Here is a 16,806-nt window from a genome sequence, read left to right on the forward strand (position 1 = left end):
CGCTTGGGAGGGTACATACAGCAGAGTTGGTCGATAACATTCCTTGCCCACAAGGAGCTTGCAGTCTAGAGTACATCCTTCCCAAAAGGTCCCACAGGCACTTCCTCACCTTTTGGAAAGACCCTGTTCCTTCTGCTTTCATCTTGTTTAGCTGTGAGGAGAAGTCAGCGAGATTATTTGGCTTGGTAGTTCTTCAATAGAGCAAGGCAGTTAGTGAGAAAAGTGGGTTTTAGTTAACTGGCCTCACTTTAATTTTCCAATTGCTGGGAATGGATCCTGCTTTAGAGATGGACTAAGAATGTATGGGAAACAAAAGGTTAGTGTGTCATCAGCTACCTCAGACTACTGAACTTGCCTACCTCATGGGTAAGACTATGAGCATCTGCATAATACAGGAACTTACTGAGTCAGACCAGTGCTTTAACCAGCCCAGCTCTCTGTCTCCAACAGAAGGTTTGGAGGGCCATTAATCGCTTTAATCACCATCCTGGAGACGCTTGTGAATTTTATATTTTCAATCACAGGGCTTGAAAAAGCAAAGCCACTTGCCTCCTAATCTGGATCTGCCCACTTGGCTAGTCCTGTGTTTTTAGGACAAAGGAGGACTCAGTTGGTGGCAAGAATCCTGGCTAGGAGGGGATGCAAAATCCATCTTCACTCTCTACTGTGGAAAATAATCTGGGTGGGATGGTTACGGGGGCAGCGAAGGGGAGAACCAGGTTGGAAAGGGTGAGGGGAAGACTGGGAGAGCTAACACTGTGGTTCAGTAGTCCCTTGGTAAGGGAGGGATTAGAGAGATCGCTGCAGATATCATCAGTGCCTGGCAAACAAAAGTTCTGTTCAAAAGCGCATAGCCACCTGGGGGTGGGGGAGTGTGGGGGGTGGGAAGAATGCCCAGCCAACCAGTAGAGAGGGGTCAGTTGTTGCTGACCAAAGGCACAGCAGATGGTGGGGCCCAGGCCTGCCCCCTCAGGCCCCACAAGACTGCAGACCAGTGAAACTTTAAGCAAAAAAAAAAAAAAATAAAATAAAATCCACAAATACAAGAGGACTGTTGTACTGCAAAAGATGCTAGCTAAATGCCAGTTTTGTCCAAGAGTCTGTGCAGGCAGTCACTGCTGCCAGAATGTGATGCTTATAAGTGCCATTTGCATAAAGCTAGTTGGAAGAATTAGGGGAGTGTAGTGCCATAATGAGGATGTGAATTGGTAACGCATGCAGTGCTCTACAAATGTGTTTATTGCCAGTAGAATCAAAGGATCGCTCAGCAACAGGAACCAAGTGTTCTACAGTTTTAATGAAATTCAAACTACACAAAACATAGAAATAAGTTTAAAAAATTAGGGGGATTTAAGCATTAAAGCAAAAAAAAACAAGTTTAATTCTAAGGACAAACTGGTTTCAGCAGATTTAGGGGGTTTTTTTTGTTTGTTTTTTCTTAAACTAAGAGACAGTAAAACTACAAGCAAAAGCAGCAAGTGGGGAATTCTGACAACTGTTTCCTCCAATCCTAGCACTTATCAATTTCACGTCAATTGACAGAAGCTTGGTGTGAAATCACACAAACTAAGCCAGGGCCGGTTATCTGGATCCTTAACAACTTGGAGCACATGTTCAACAAAGACGTTATTTGTATAATTTCCCGTGACACATAGAAAAACACGACTGGTGTAATTTGGATTCCACTGAGAATGTGTGCTACACATTCAGTCTTGCAGAGGCTAGGTGTTTTAACTAGCAAACCTCACTCTTGAATTAAAATAGATTAAGTAAAATACATGGAAAGTTGAAGGGAATTAAAGAATCAAAACTCCATTACACGATTCTTACACAATTTCATCTTTTCACTTTCAAATAAGTACGTTCTTTTTACGTGGCCCCTTTACACAGAATAAGAGCTAGAAGATTGGATGCCTTAGCTGAACTTTCAGAGATCTGGTGATTGAAAAAGCACCAGTAGTTAAACGTTAACTCTTTTCTGCTTGTCTTGCACCTCAGTGACCTAGAAAATAGTCTAACAGAAATAAATTATTTTAAAGGATTAAATCTCACCTCTGCAGGAATTGCTGCAAATGACTCCCATCTGCAATAAAGGGAGTTAAACATGTAAAACAACCTCCCTTCACATAGTTAAGGTATTCAGAAGCCTATATTCAATTAAAACTATGGTAGAGTACACTTTGCATTAGGGATTTAAATCTGGTTGCATAACTACCAAACAGTTGCTCATACTGAGGACATATACCTCTCTAGTACTGGTTCAAGACAGCTTTTCTGAGTTGGAACAGTATGCTCAATCACCAGGACCATAAAATATATTTCAAACATGACACTGACCCTAAGATTCGGAATTAGGAATGCCACTGGATTTAAGTGCTTGGTTATTCCAGGCAAATGACTGCAGCCCTGAGATGTAACTGAAAAAAGGAGCATCTTGAGAAAAGATTTTGTGCTTCAAAAGGAATCCCAGGGTGATAATTCCTACTCTCCTGTTTTAAAGCATATAAGAGTGAAATATGTTACACTGACTTTATCTTCCACTTTTCTCCAGTTTTTAATGCTCTACTGAACCACCCCGATCCTTGTCACCTGTTTTTCTTTATATTACTGAGTCCTGGGCCATCAGACTTGTCGCCTTCCAGTCCTCCCGGGAATTGCTTTCTTGGCAGGGGGATCCACAAGCTACTTGTGCACATGAGTCATCTCCGTGGAAAATCACGGTAGACCTTTCAGGTTGATCTGCTGTCTCTTCTTGGCACAGCAGGGCTGCTATTTCTTCATTCTTTAGTGGAAAAACTCTCCGTTCCCACCACCCAGACTGAAAAGAAATAAAAACAGCTTAAGGGTGGAATTCCAATACATTTGTGTCATAAATTTTATCGGGAAACAAACGGCAACCCTACCACGCTTTTCATGCAACAGGAAACTGCCGTCTACCTTGTCAAGAAACAAGAAAAAACCCAAAAAAACTAATGCTCTTGCCAGGAACTTAGTTAGCTACCGTCCCCACTCTGGTGGGTCTGTTGGGGCTATGAGCGACTTGGAAGTTCAGTCCTAGGCAATGCCCCCTAAAGATCTTTTCAAATAATTATGGCATTTGTTAAGGATTTACAATGCTATTCTACGCATTTTTCCCTTCTTACTGCCTCAGAGGAGTTTTCCTTTATTCAGATGCCTGTTATTCTCTAATCTTTAAAATAATCTTCCCCAACACACCCTCCCATACTCCCAAACTCATTCTACATGCCCCCACAAGTTGCCATTTTAGTCCCTAATCTTTCCTGGCATCTGGGTTCATGAGCTGCCACAGAAAAGCAGGGTGCCTAGCGGAATGAGTATGGGCCTGGGGTCGGGGAACCTGGGTTCAAAACCTACCTCCGTCACTTGTCTGCTGCGTGACCTTGGGTAAGTCTTTTAACTGTTCTGTGCCTCAATTCCCTTGTTTGTAGAATAGGAATTAAGACAGTGAGACCCACATAGGATATGGACAGTGTCCAACCTGATTAGCTTGTATCTACCCCACGGCTTAGGACAGCGCTTGATGCACAGTAAACGTTTAACAGATAAAATTTCTAATCACTGCAGGAAATTGGGGCTGAAAGGAAACAAATTCACCTAGAGGTAAGACTATATCTTTAATTTTCATTAAAAAAAAAACATGGAGATTTCCTAGTCATTTGAGTACATTTTATCTCCTAGGGTCACATAGGAGGGGTGCTATCTGTAGTTACACATGGAGAAAACATTACTGAGAGATGAAATGACTGTCCAAACTTTTTCGGAGAGCCAGTGGCAGAAGCCAGTGAACAAGAGCTTTCTGGTGTCTAGCCTAGTAGTACAGCCAAGGTCAGAAAAATGGGAAGAAATGAGAAAAATGCCTAAAAAAATGAGAAGAGGGGAATCAGCATGACCTAGTGGAAAAAGCACAGGTTTGGGTTCTAAGCCCTGTTCTGACACTTGTCTGCTGGGTGAACTTGGGCAAGTCACCTCACTTCTCTGCCTTAGTTACCTCATCTGTCAAATGGAGATTAAGAATGTGAGCCCCATGTGGGACATGGACTGTCCAACCTGCTTATCTTGTATCTACCCCAGTGCTTAGTACAGTGCCTGGCACATAGTAAATCAGTTAATGGTATTGAGTGCTTACTGCGTGCAGTGTGCTGTACTGAGCGCATGGGACAGTGCAGTACAACAGAGTTCAATTGGTAGTGTGAACACTTTCAGATGTCCCAAAGAAAAATAAATTCTTCATTTAGAAACACCTTATGTGATTATGCGTAGTTGGGGTTAAGCCTGCTGACCTTAGCTTCTTCGTTTTCATCCAAGATCGGTGAGACATCCTCACACAAATAATTGTGAACTTCGGAGGGTTGGTCGGGAGTAGTTTCAGCCATGTAGCACTGAACGGTGCCAATGTTGCTATCTTCTTTCAGCAATGAAACTTGGCTCTCTTGCCCATCAACATTTTTGCCTAAAGACCTAACAAAAAGCATGTGATTTATTAACTTGCATATGCAAAGTTTTTCAAAGTAGTGATGTATATAGAGTAACACAGGCCCCAGTTGATGTTAATTATTTTCTAAGCGACTTCTAGCACACCAAGCACTCATCTCCTCACTCAAGGAAGGGAGAAAGGAAGCAGTAGTTTGGGGAGGAGAGTTCTCCGCCCCACACATTTCTGGGACAGAGTAGGCAATGTTTCTATGGCCATGAGTCCTAGGAATATCCGGATGTTAGAGATGATGACAGTCCTACCCTTCCTATATGAGAAAATAGCATCTCCTTGCTCCGCCTTCTCTGTGTAGCATAATTGCGGCAGCTGTTGCATTTAACAGAGTTGGTAGACATGTTCCTTGCTCACAAGGCGCTTACACTCTAGAGAGGGAGACCTAAGTGCTGTGGGGCTGAGGGTGAAGTGAATATCAATTGCTTAAAGTGTACAAATCCTTGTTCAAAGACAAAGAAGAATGGAGAAAGAATAGGGAAGATGAGGACTTTGATGGGGAAGGCCGCTTGAAGGAGATGTGACCTTAAGACCCTAAAGGTGGGGAGAGTGAAGGTCTGTTGGACATGAAGGGGGAGGAGGTTCCAGGCCAGAAGGAGGTTATGGATAAGGAATCAGCAGCGAGACTGAGGTATAGTGAGAAGGTAGGTATAAGAGGAGCAAAGGGGTGGGTTGTAGGAAATCAACGAGGTAAGAGAGGTGGGTGTGGTTTGATTGAGTGCTTTAAAGCCAATGTACAAATTCCAGCACTAATGAAAATATGTAAATGCCAAAATTATAAATTTTAACATCCTCCCTCGTAATAATAATGTTGGTATTTGTTAAGCACTATGTGCAGAGCACTGTTCTAAGCGCTGGGGTAGATACAGGGTAATCAGGTTGTCCCACTTGAGGCTCAGTCTTAATGCCCATTTTACAGATGAGGTAACTGAGGCACAGAGAAGTGAAGTGACATGCCCAAAGTCACACAGCTGACAAGTGGCAGAGCTGGGATTCGAACCCATGACCTCTGACTCCCAAGCCCGGGCTCCTTCCACTGAGCCACGCTGTGAACTCCTTCTGGGCAGGGAAAGGTCTTGTGCTTCTGTTGTGTTTCCCAAGAACTTGGTAGGTGGGCAGGGAATGTGTCTGCCAACTCTGTTATTGTACTCTCTCAAACACTTAGAACAATGCTCTGCACACAATAAGCACTCAATAAATACACTGATTGATTTTTTATACCAGTGGGTGCTTAATTAATACTATTGCTTCTACCATTTAAAATAGTCAATTTTACTTTAAGGCAGCAATTTCTGTCAGGTAAATCTGCTATTACTAAACGTGGCAGCAAAAGACGGCAAATTCAGAAAAAAAATTTCATCATTGCACCTGATTGAGCAGAGATTCTTTACTTTTTGCCTTTTCTCCTCTGCAAAAGAACTGAAGATACAGGGCTCACAGTACAAGCCTACATTTTCCCAGGAGGGGCTTTGCGTGAGTACCTTTCCTAAAAATTGCCTCAGAGATTCAGTGCTAGGACTCAGGATTCGGTTTCTCCCGCTTGCCCCACTACCACTTGCCTGCTGATTCTTCTTTGCCACTTGCTTTGTTCCCACAGGGACCACCTGGTTTGCTCTTTTTCTTCGTAGTTTTTATGGCGTAGTGAAAAGACTTCATCAGAAAGGTCTTCTCTCTGAATTGAGAAAGACAAGGTGAGTGTAGCGTACAGGAAGGGCATTACTAGGAAATTAGCTTAAAGAGAAGCAACATGGCCTAATGGATACAGCACGGGCCTGGGAATCAGAAGTTCATGGATTCTCGTCCCTGCTCTGCCACTTGTCTGCTGTGTGATCTTGGTCAAGTCACTTCACTTCTCTGTGCCTCAGTTACCTCATCTGTATAATGGGGATTAAGATGTGAGCCCCATGAGGGACACGGACTGTGTCCGACTTGATTTCCTTGTATCTACCCCAGCGCTTGGAAAAGTGCCTGGCCCACACTATGCACTCAACAAATACTATGAGTTTTAGTCCTGTTTAGTCAACAAAATTCCACAGAAGAACTAAGTTCCTAACAAAGGTATTTTGAGTAAAACCTGCTTGGACTAGTCACTTGGGATTGAGTTCTAACTTTCGAGGGAGAACTGGTGAAGCAGCGTTGGAGAAGCAGCGTGGCTCAGTGGAAAGAGCATGGGCTTTGGAGTCAGGGCTCATGAGTTCGAATCCCAGCTCTGCCACTTGTCGGCTGTGTGACTGTGGGCAAGTCACTTAACTTCTCTGTGCCTCAGTTCCCTCATCTGTAAAATGGGGATTAAGACTGTGAGCCCCACGTGGGACAACCTGATTCCCCTATGTCTACCCCAGCGCTTAGAACAGTGCTCGGCAAATAGTAAGCACTTAACAAATACCAACATTATTATTATTATTATTATTATTAACTGGTTGAAAAAGTACTCTGTGCCTCAGCTTTTATTTTATTTTTTTTATGGTATTTGTTAAATGCTTACTATGTACCAGGCACTGTACTAAATGCTGGGGTTACATAAAAGATAATCAGGTAAGGCACAGCCCCTGTCCCACATGGGGTTCACAGTCTTAATCTCTATTTTGGCTTAGTGGAAGAACCGCCTGGACTTGGGAGTCAGAGGTTGTGGGTTCTAATCCCGGCTCCACCACTTCTGCTGGGTGACCTTGGTCAAGTCACTTAACTTCTCTGTGCCTCAGTTACCTCATCTGCAAAAATGGGGATTAGAAAATGTGAGCCCCATGTGAGACAATCTGATTATCCTGTATCTACCCCAGCATTTAGAACAGTGCTCTGCACATAGTAAGCGCTTAACAAATACCATAATTATAATTATTATTTTACAGATGAGAGAACTGAGGCCCAGAGAAGTTCAGTGAATTGTCCGAGGTCACACAGCAGACAAGTGGCGAAGTCCTTCTGACTCCCAGACCCGTGTCCTTTCCACTAAGCCACACTGTTTATCAGGCAACTGTAATAAGGTGAAAAAAGTAACCCTGTCAAAACATAAGGGTTGGGGAAAATAAAGAGGCTTAATTAAAGTAGCATGGTCTAGTGGAAAGAGCATGGGCCTGGAAGCCAGAAGACCTGGGTTCTAATTCCGGCTCCACCCTTTGCTGTGTGACTTCTGGCAAGTCACTTACTTGACTCTTGACTTGACTCTAAAGTATGTAAAACCAAAGCATTTTTCTGGGGCCGGTAATCATTGGAGTGCCTGGGACCTCGATCGATGGAGGGGATGCTAATACACATCAAGTCACTTCACTTCTCTGGGCCTAAGTTTCCTCATCTGCAAAATGGGGAGTCATTACCTGTTCTCCCTCCTACTTCAAATGTGAGCATCATGTGGGACATTCATTCAGTCGTATTTATTGAGCGCTTACTGTGTTCAGAGCACTGTACTAAGTGCTTGGAAAGTTCAATTCAGCACCAGAGACAATCCCTGCCCACAAAGGGCTCACAGTCTAGAAGCCGAGGGCGGGGGATGATAATCTCGTATCTGCCCCAGCACTTAGTACAGTGCTTGGCACATAGTAAATGCTTAAATATCACAATTATTACTATTATCATTATTGTTCTTAAAAATCCTTGTGAATGATGATAATGATGATAATAATAATCACTGGGAGAGACAAAACAATTATAGTAAAAATAAACACTAGGCTAGATATAGGCAATTCAGGTAGAGCACGGGTCCTGCCCCACATAGGTCTCACAGTTAAAGGCAGAGAGTACCTTAGTCCGACTTTACAGATGAGGAAATTGAGGCATAAGGGAATTTAATCAACTTGCCCAAGGCCCCAAGTAGGCCAGTGCAAAAGCAGGGACTAGAAAGTAAAGTGACTCCCAACCCCACACTTTTTCCACTAGGCCACACTGCCTCACCAGCATTGGGTCTACTCTTCTAGCAGATGGAGTCCTCACATGCTTTCACCTGCACAGGTGAAAATATATTTTCAAGGTCACGCAACCAGCAGCACAACAAAAATATCCTGTAAGTTTGCCTTTCCTCATTCTTCCCAGAGAACCTTATTTTATTAATAACAATAATAATAATTACAATATTTGTTAAGCATTTACTATATGTCAAACACTATTCTAAGTGTTGGGGTACATTCAAGATAATCAGGTCTGATAGAGTCCCTGTCCCACATGGGTTAACAGTCTAAGTAGAAAGGAGAACAGACACTGAATCCTCATTTTACAGTTGAAGAAAGAGAGGCACAGAAAAGTGAAGAGATTTGCCCAAAGTCATACAGCAGGCAAGTGGAGGTGTCAGGATTAGAACCCAGCTCCTCTGACCTCCAGGCCCGTGCCTTTTCCGTTAGGCCATGCTGCTCCGATTCCTCAACTCCAACTCTCTCCTCCTGGATCCCCTCCACTGCACCGAAACTGCCCTCTAAAAGGTCACCAGTGACCTCCTTCTTGCCAAATCCAATGGCTCCTACTCTATCCTAATCCTCCTCGACCTCTCAGCTGCCTTTGACACTGTCGACCATCCCCTTCTCCTTAACACACTGTCCAACCTTGGCTTCACGGTCTCTGCCCTCTCTAGGTTCTTCTCTTGTCTCTCTGGCAGTTCATTCTTGGTCTCCTTCACGGGCTCCTCCCCCCATTCCCATCCATTAACTGCAGGGGTTCCTCAAGGGTCAGTTCTTGGTCCCCTTCACTTCTCTTTTTTCACTCCTTTGAACTCATTCACTCCCACGGCTTCAACTATCATCTCTACGCAGATGACACCCAAATCTACATCTCCTCCCCTGTTCTCTCTCCATCCCTCCCGGCTTGTACCTCCTCCTGCCTCCAGGACGTCTCCACCTGGATGTCTGCCTGCCACCTAAAACTCAACATGTCCAAGTCTGAGCTCCTTCTCTTCCCTCCCAAACCCTGTCCTCTCTTTGACTTTCCCTACCCTGTGGACGGCACTACCATCCTTCCTGTCTCATAACCCTGCAACCTTGGTGTCATCCTTGACTCTGCTCTCTCATTCACCCCACACATCCAATCCATCACCAAAACCTGGTCTCATCTTCACATCACCAAGATCCACCTTTTCCTCTCCAAACTGCTACCTTGCTGGTACAGTATCTCATAATATCCCGACTGGATTATTGCATCAGCCTCCTCTCTCATCTCCCATCCTCCTCTCTCTCCCGCTTCAGTCTATATTTCACTCCGCTGCCTGGATTATCTTTCTACAGCAATGCTCTGGGCATATCACTCAAAAACCTCCAGTGGTTGTCTATCAACCTTCACATGAAGCAAAAACTCTTCACTCTTGGCTTCAAAGCTCTCCATCACCTTGCCCCCTACCTCATCTTCCTTCTCTCCTTCTACAGCCCACATGTACACTCCGCACTTCGACCGCTAACCCCCTCACTGTGCCTCGTTCTCGCCTGTTTTGCCATCGACCCCTGGTCCATGCCCTACGACTAACTTGGAATGCCCTCCCTCCTCACATCTGCCAAACTAACTCTCTTCCCCTCTTCAAAGCCCTGCTGAGAGCTCATCTCCTCCAAGAGGCCTTCCCAGACTGAGCCCTCCCTTTTTCTCATCTCCTCTTCCCCTCCCCATTGCCCCTACTTCCTCCCTCTGCTCTACCCCCTTCCCCTCCCCACAGCACTTGTGTATATTTGAATATATTATTTATTACTCTATTTACTTTATTAATCATTTACTATGATTCTATTAATCTATTTTGATGGTATTGATGCCTGACTACTTGTTTGGTTTTGTTGTCTGTCTCCCGCCTATAGACTGTGAGCCTGTGGTTGGGCAGGGATTGTCTCTATCTGTTGCCAAACTGTACATTCCAAGTGCTTAGTACAGTGCCCTGCACATAGTAAGCGCTCAATAAATATGATTGAATGAATGAATGCTTCACATCCTGAAACATCACTCAACCCACATCTTTCAGCTCCTCAAAACCCTCCAGTGGTTTCCAGTTATCCTCCAAATAAAACAGAAACCTGCTTTAGGGCTTTCCACTAAATCACTCCACCTTACAAAGCTGCCCTCCTTCACCCTCTCCAGGCCAGTTCTTGCTCTTCAGTCCACGCAAGCCTGGCATCTAAATGACCTCACTTTGGACGATCTTTTTTCCATCATGCTGCTCTCGCTTTCCCAGCTGGCTGGAATTCTCTCTGTCCCCAACAGCATGCCCTAATGGAAAGGGCCCGGGCATCCGGAAGTCTGGGTTCTAATCCTGGCCCCCACCACTTGCCTGCTTTGTGACCTTAGGCAAGTCATGTCACTTCTCTGGGGCCAGTTTCCTCATCTGTAAAATGAGGATTAAGTATCTGCTTTCCCTCCCCCTTAGCCTGTGAGCCCATATGGGATCAGGACTGAGTCTGTCTAGACTATCTCGAATCTACCCCAGTGCTTTCAATATAGTAAGGGCTTAAATGCTTTTGTTATTACATTGCTATTATTATTCATTCATTCAATAGCATTTGAGCACTTACTGTGTGCAGAGCACTATACTAAGCGGTTCGAATGTACAATTCGGCAACAGAGACAATCCCTGCCCAATGACGGGCTCACAGTCTAAACGGGAGAGACAGACAGAAAAGCAAAACAGAACAAAACAAAAACAAGACAACATCATCAAGATAAATAGAATCAAGGAGATATACAACTCATTAATAAAATAAACAGGGTAATAAATAATATATACAAATGAGCACAGTGCTGAGGGGAGGGGAAGGGGCAAAAGTGGAGGGGGAGGGGAAAGGAGGGGGAGCAGAGGGACTCTCCCAAGCACTTAGTACAGACCCCAGCTCTCTGCACATCACTAAAAATCTTACTTCCTCTACCTTTCACAATTAATTCCCAGTGCTCTGTTAAATTATTGACCAACTCTGGTACTTATTAACATACTGATACACACCCTCAGCACTCCTTTATATATGCTTATTCAAGTATGCATTCAATTATTTAATTTGATCCTTTATAGGCATTAGAGTGTAAACTCCATGTGGGCAGGGCACAAGTCCCTTCTTTGTTTTGTAGCTTCCCAGTACATAGTACCAAGTACTCAATAAATACTACTGCTTTGAAAAAATGGTTTATCCAGAGGTCAATTAAAATTACAACACCCTGACTGTTCCAGGAATGTTTTCAATGCACAATTTATCAATGCACAATTTAAGAGATTAAACAAAAAAAAACCCCACCTCTCGGCTGCTGGTAATGGGAGGGGGGCGAGGGGTGGCTCTGGCATAGGAGGACAGGGATGGAGCAGGGAGGAGGGGGGTGGGGGGTGATGCAAGGGGCGGGGAAGAGTTGGATGGGAGTGAGTTGAAGGGGGATGCGCAGGGGGAGGGGGATGAGGGGTGGCGCTGAGACAGAGGGATTCCAGGGAAGGGGCGAGGGGGCAGCACAAGGGGAGGGGAGGAATTGGGGGGCAGAGGGGGTGGGAGAGGTGAGGACTGGGATCTACCTTTCCAGCCCTGACCTCTCTCCTTCTCTGCAGTCTTACATTTCCTCTTACCTTTACGATGCCTGCTGACACCTCAAATTTAACGTGTCCCAAACAGAACTCATCTTCCCACCCAAACTTTGTCCTTCCTCTGGCCGTCATCACTGTAGACAGCTGCAATATCTTCCCTGTCTCACAAGCCCATAACCTTGATGCTATCATCAACTCACCTCTCTCCTTCAACCCACATATTCAATCTGCCACCAAATCTTGGCGGTTTTACCTTCACAACTTGGGTAAAATCAGCCCTTCCCTCTCCATACAAACAGATAACCTTGCAGGTCTGAGCACATACCCTATCCCAACTTGACTACTCCTTGTGGACCTCCCTGCCTCCTCCATCTTCCCACTCCAGTCCTTAAGTCACTCTGTTGCCTGGATCCCATTTCCAATATATCATTTGGCCCACATCTCCCCTCTACCTCCACCACCTCATCAAACAGAAATTCCTTCCCCCTAGCTTTAAAGGACTCAGTCAGCTATCCCCCTCCTTCTTTAACTGTCTGATGTCCTGCTACAACCCAGCCTGTATTCATTGGTCCTGTAATGTCAATCTACTCACTGTACCTCAATCTCGTCTTCCTTGCCACCTACCCCTTTCCCACGACCTCCCTTTAGCCTGAACCTCATTCCCCATTCATATCCGACAATCACTCTCCTCACCTTCAAAGCCTTATTAAAATCACATCTTCAAGAGGCCTTCCCCGACCAAGCCCTCATTTCCCCTATGCCCTCTCTCTCCTCTACTGCACAGGCACTTCAGTCTGTGCCCATTAACCACAAAAAGCAGTGTGGCTTAGTGGATAGAACATGGTTCTGGGAGTCAGAAGGACCTGGGTTCTAATCCCAGCTCCGCTACATGTCTGCTGTGTGATCGTGGGCAAGTTGCTTAACTTCTCGGGACTTCAGTTACCTTATCTATAAAATGGGGATTAAGAGTGTAACCTAACTTGTATTTTACTCCAGCTCTTAGAACAGTGCTTGGCACATAGTAAGCACTTAACAAGTACTATTATTATTAATATTCACCCCAGCCTCAGCCCCACCATAAGTTTGTAAGTGTGTAATGTATTTTAATATTAGTCTCCCCCTCTGGACTGCCTGATCCTTGTGGGCAGGGAACATGTCTACCAACTCCGTTGCACTGTACTCTCCTAAGTGTGTAGCACATTGCTAGAGAAGCAGCATGATCTAGTGGATAGAGCATGGGCCTGGGAGTCAGAAGGACCTGGGTTCCAAACCGAGCTATGCTAGTTGTCTGCTGTGTGACTTTGGGCAATTCACTTAACTTCTCTGTGCCTCGGCTACCTCCTCTGTAAAATGGAGATTAAGATTGTGAACCCCATATGGGACACAGATTGTGTCCAACCCAATTTGTTTGTATCCACCCCAGTGCTTAGTACAGTGCCTGGTAAATTTGTTAAGGAGCTTAATAATTGCAGCAATTATTGTGGCTTAGTGGAAAGAGCCCAGGCTTGGGAGTCAGAGGGTGTGGGTTCTAATCCCGGTTCCACCACTTGTCCGCTGTGTGACCTTGGGAAAGTCACTTAACTTTTCTGTGCCTCAGTTACCTCATCTGTAAAAAAAAAAAGGGGGATTAAAAAAAATGTGAGCCCCATGTGAGACAATCTGATTACCCTGTGTTTACCCCAGTGCTTAGAACAGTGCTCTGCATATAGTAAGCACTTAAATACCATACTTATTATTATTAATAATGTTCTGCACACAGTAAACAGTCAAATATCACTGATTGTTTAGGCAACCATTGTTTTTAGAAGAAAAGAGGACCTTTAAAGGAGCTTTTTTCAGCAAGATACAGTGATTCTATATACTGTTCCATTCAAAGTAATCACTTGTATTATAATAATAATATTTATGGTATTTGTTAAGAGTTTACTATATGCCAAGCACTGTTCTAAGCCCTGGGGCAGATACATGGTAATCAGGTTGTCCCAAATGGGGCTCACAATCTTCATCCCCATTTTACAGATGAGGTAACTGAGACACAGAGAAGTTAAGTGGCTTGCCCAAGGTCACATAACAGACAAGTGGAGGAGCTGGGATTAGAATCCACAATCTCGGACTCGCAAGCCCATGCTCTTTCCACTATGCCACATTGCTTCTATAATAATGATGATGGTATTTTTAAGCCCTTACTGTGTGCCAAGCACTGTTCTAAGTGCTGGGGTAGATACAAGGTTATCAGGTTGTCCCATATGGGGCTCACAGTCTTAGTTGCCATTTTACAGGTGAGGTCACTGAGGCACAGAGAAGTTAAGTTACTAGCCCAAAGTCACACAGCTGACAAGTGGCAGAGCTGGAATTCGAACTCATGACCACTGACTCCCAAGCCCATGCTCTTTCCACTAAGCCACACTGTTTCTCATACTGCAGTGTGGCCTAGTGGATAGAGTTCAATTTCAATTTCAATTCAATTATATCTATTGAGCGTTAACTGTGTGCAAAGCACTGTACTAAATGCTTGGGAGAGTACAAAAACACACACATTCCCTGACCACACTGAGCTCACAGTCTAGAGGGGGAGAACATGGGCTTGGGAGCCAGAGGACCTGGGTCTAGTCTCGCACGGCTCTGCTGCTTGTCTCTTCACTTCATTTCTCTGGGCCTCAGTTACCTCATCTATAAAATTGGGATTTAAGCCTGTGAGCCCCATGCGGGACATGAACTGTGCCCAACCTTGTAATAATAATGACAGTATTAAGCACTTACTATGTACCAATCACTATACTAAGTGCTGAGGTGGATACAAGCAAAGTTTGCACCCACCTTAAGGAAAGGCCAGAACTGAGGCTTCATCACTGGTGCTTAGAGGCTGAGGGGCCAAGTCCAAGAGCAGTTTAGCCTTGGGTCCTTGGATTTCCTTCCCTCCCTTTCCCACAGCCTGGCAACAGTTCATTTTCCAGTGCCATCTTCTCCAACTGCTTTCAAGCATGCCCACACATCCGCTATCCTAAAAACAACCACCCTTCCTTGACACCACACTCCCTCCAGTTATCTCATCTTTCCACCCAACTTCTCACCCCTCTTCCTCTACCCCCTCTTTGATCTGTGTCATCCTTGCCCTTGAATTTGCACCTTTTATTCATTCCACCCTCAGCCCCACAGCACTTATATACATAGTCATAATTTATTTTAATGTCTATCTCTTCAGCTAGACTGTAAGCTCCTGGTGGGCAGGGAACATTCATTCATTGGTATTTATTCAGGGCTTGCTGTGTACAGAACACTGTACTAAGCTTGGAAGAGTACAATACAACAATAAACAGACACAGTCCCATCCCACAGTGAACTTAAAGTCTTAAGGATGACTACCAAATCTGTTGTATCGTACACTCCCAAGTGTTCAGTACAATAGTCTACACACAGTAAGGGCTTAATAAATATGACCAACTGATTGCCCCCCACCCTCTGACCAGCGGGCGTTCCTCAAAGTTCAGTTGTGGGTCCTCTTTTCTCCATCTACACCCACTCCTTTGGAGAATTCATTCGCTCCTAGGACTTTAAATACCATCTTTACCTGGGTGATTCCCAATTCCCACATTCTACCTCTCAGCCTGGACCTCTCTTCTTTCCTCCAGTCTTACATATCCTCCTGTCTTCAGGCTATCCCTACTTGGATGTACTGCTGACACCTTAAACTTGTTAAGCACTTACTCTGTGGGGTGGACACAGGATCATCAGGTTGGACACAAGCCCTGTCCCTTATGGGGCTCACAGTCTAAGTCTGACATGTCCAAAATGGAATTCCTCATATTCTCTCTTGAACTCTGTCTTCCTGTTGACTTTCCTATCACTGTGGACAGCACCACTACCTTCCTTGTCTCCCAAGTCTGTAAACTTGGCATTATCTGTGGCCCATCTTTCTCATTCAACCCACAGTCTGTCATGAAATCCTGTCAGTTCTATCTTCATAACATCTCCAGATTCACCTCTTTCCTCTTCCTCCAAAATGCTCTCATGCTCATCCAAGCATTTATATTCCACCTTGACTACTACCCCAGCCTCCTCACTGACCTCCCTCCCTCCTATCTCTCCCCTCTCCGGTACATCTCAATGAATCGATCATATTTATTTGAGTGCTTACTTGTGTGCAGATCACTGAACTAAGTACTTTGGAGAATACCATAAAATAGAATTAGTAGAGTTGTTCCCTGCCCACAAGGAGTGTACAAGCTAGAAGGGACTTTTTCGCCCACCTCATTTTTTGGAAAAACTGTTCAGTCCCTATTTCTCCACTCCTCAAAAGTCTCCAATAATTGCCCAACCACCTCTGCATCAAACAGAAACTCCTTACCACCAACCTTAAGGCATTCAGCTCTCTCCCTCCTACCTACTCTCTCACTACCACCCAACCCACACACTCCGCTCCTCTAGCACCAACCTTCTCTCTGTACCTCTATCTCACCTATTCTGCTACTGACCCCTTGCCTATGTTCTCCCTCAGGGCTAGGACTCCCCCTTAACAGCTCATGGTCTAATCCAGCAGCCAGCCAATGGTATTTATTGTTTCCTGTGTGCAGACTCTTGTGCTAAGCGCTTGTGCTAATAGAGTTGGTAGATATGTTCCCTGCCCACAAGAAGTCCAGAGGAGAAGACAGGCATTAAAATAAATTCCACCATTCTCTCCACCTTCAAAATTACACCTCCTCCAAGAGGTCCTTCCAGACAAAGCCCATGATTTCCTCTATCTCCCCTCTCCTCTGTGTCAACTGTGCACTTGTCTTTGTACCCCCTAAGCACTGTACTCCCCCCAACCCACAATACTTATGGAAATATCTTTATACTCCACTATTTCCCC

At 44.7% G+C, this 16,806-nt stretch overlaps 1 protein-coding gene across 3 annotated transcripts in view; it reads right to left on the reverse strand.

Moving 5' to 3' along the window:
* Positions 1 to 1,269: 1,269 nt before the first annotated feature.
* The window catches only part of KANSL1L (KAT8 regulatory NSL complex subunit 1 like), a 75,800-nt gene continuing 60,263 nt past the window's right edge, over positions 1,270 to 16,806 (reverse strand). For 2 of the 3 annotated variants that reach the window (XM_029069070.2, XM_029069068.2), the window contains 3 exons: positions 6,064 to 6,176; positions 4,302 to 4,479; positions 1,270 to 2,818 (listed from right to left, as the gene is read on the reverse strand). In XM_029069070.2, coding sequence (XP_028924903.1) covers positions 2,600 to 2,818; positions 4,302 to 4,479; positions 6,064 to 6,176 — 510 coding nt within the window. In that variant the 3' untranslated portion in view covers positions 1,270 to 2,599. The remainder of the gene's footprint in view (positions 2,819 to 4,301; positions 4,480 to 6,063; positions 6,177 to 16,806) is intronic. The other variant, XM_029069069.2, reaches the window with a different exon arrangement.

This window comes from Ornithorhynchus anatinus, chromosome 7, assembly GCF_004115215.2.
Source record: "Ornithorhynchus anatinus isolate Pmale09 chromosome 7, mOrnAna1.pri.v4, whole genome shotgun sequence".
Lineage (NCBI taxonomy): Eukaryota > Metazoa > Chordata > Mammalia > Monotremata > Ornithorhynchidae > Ornithorhynchus > Ornithorhynchus anatinus.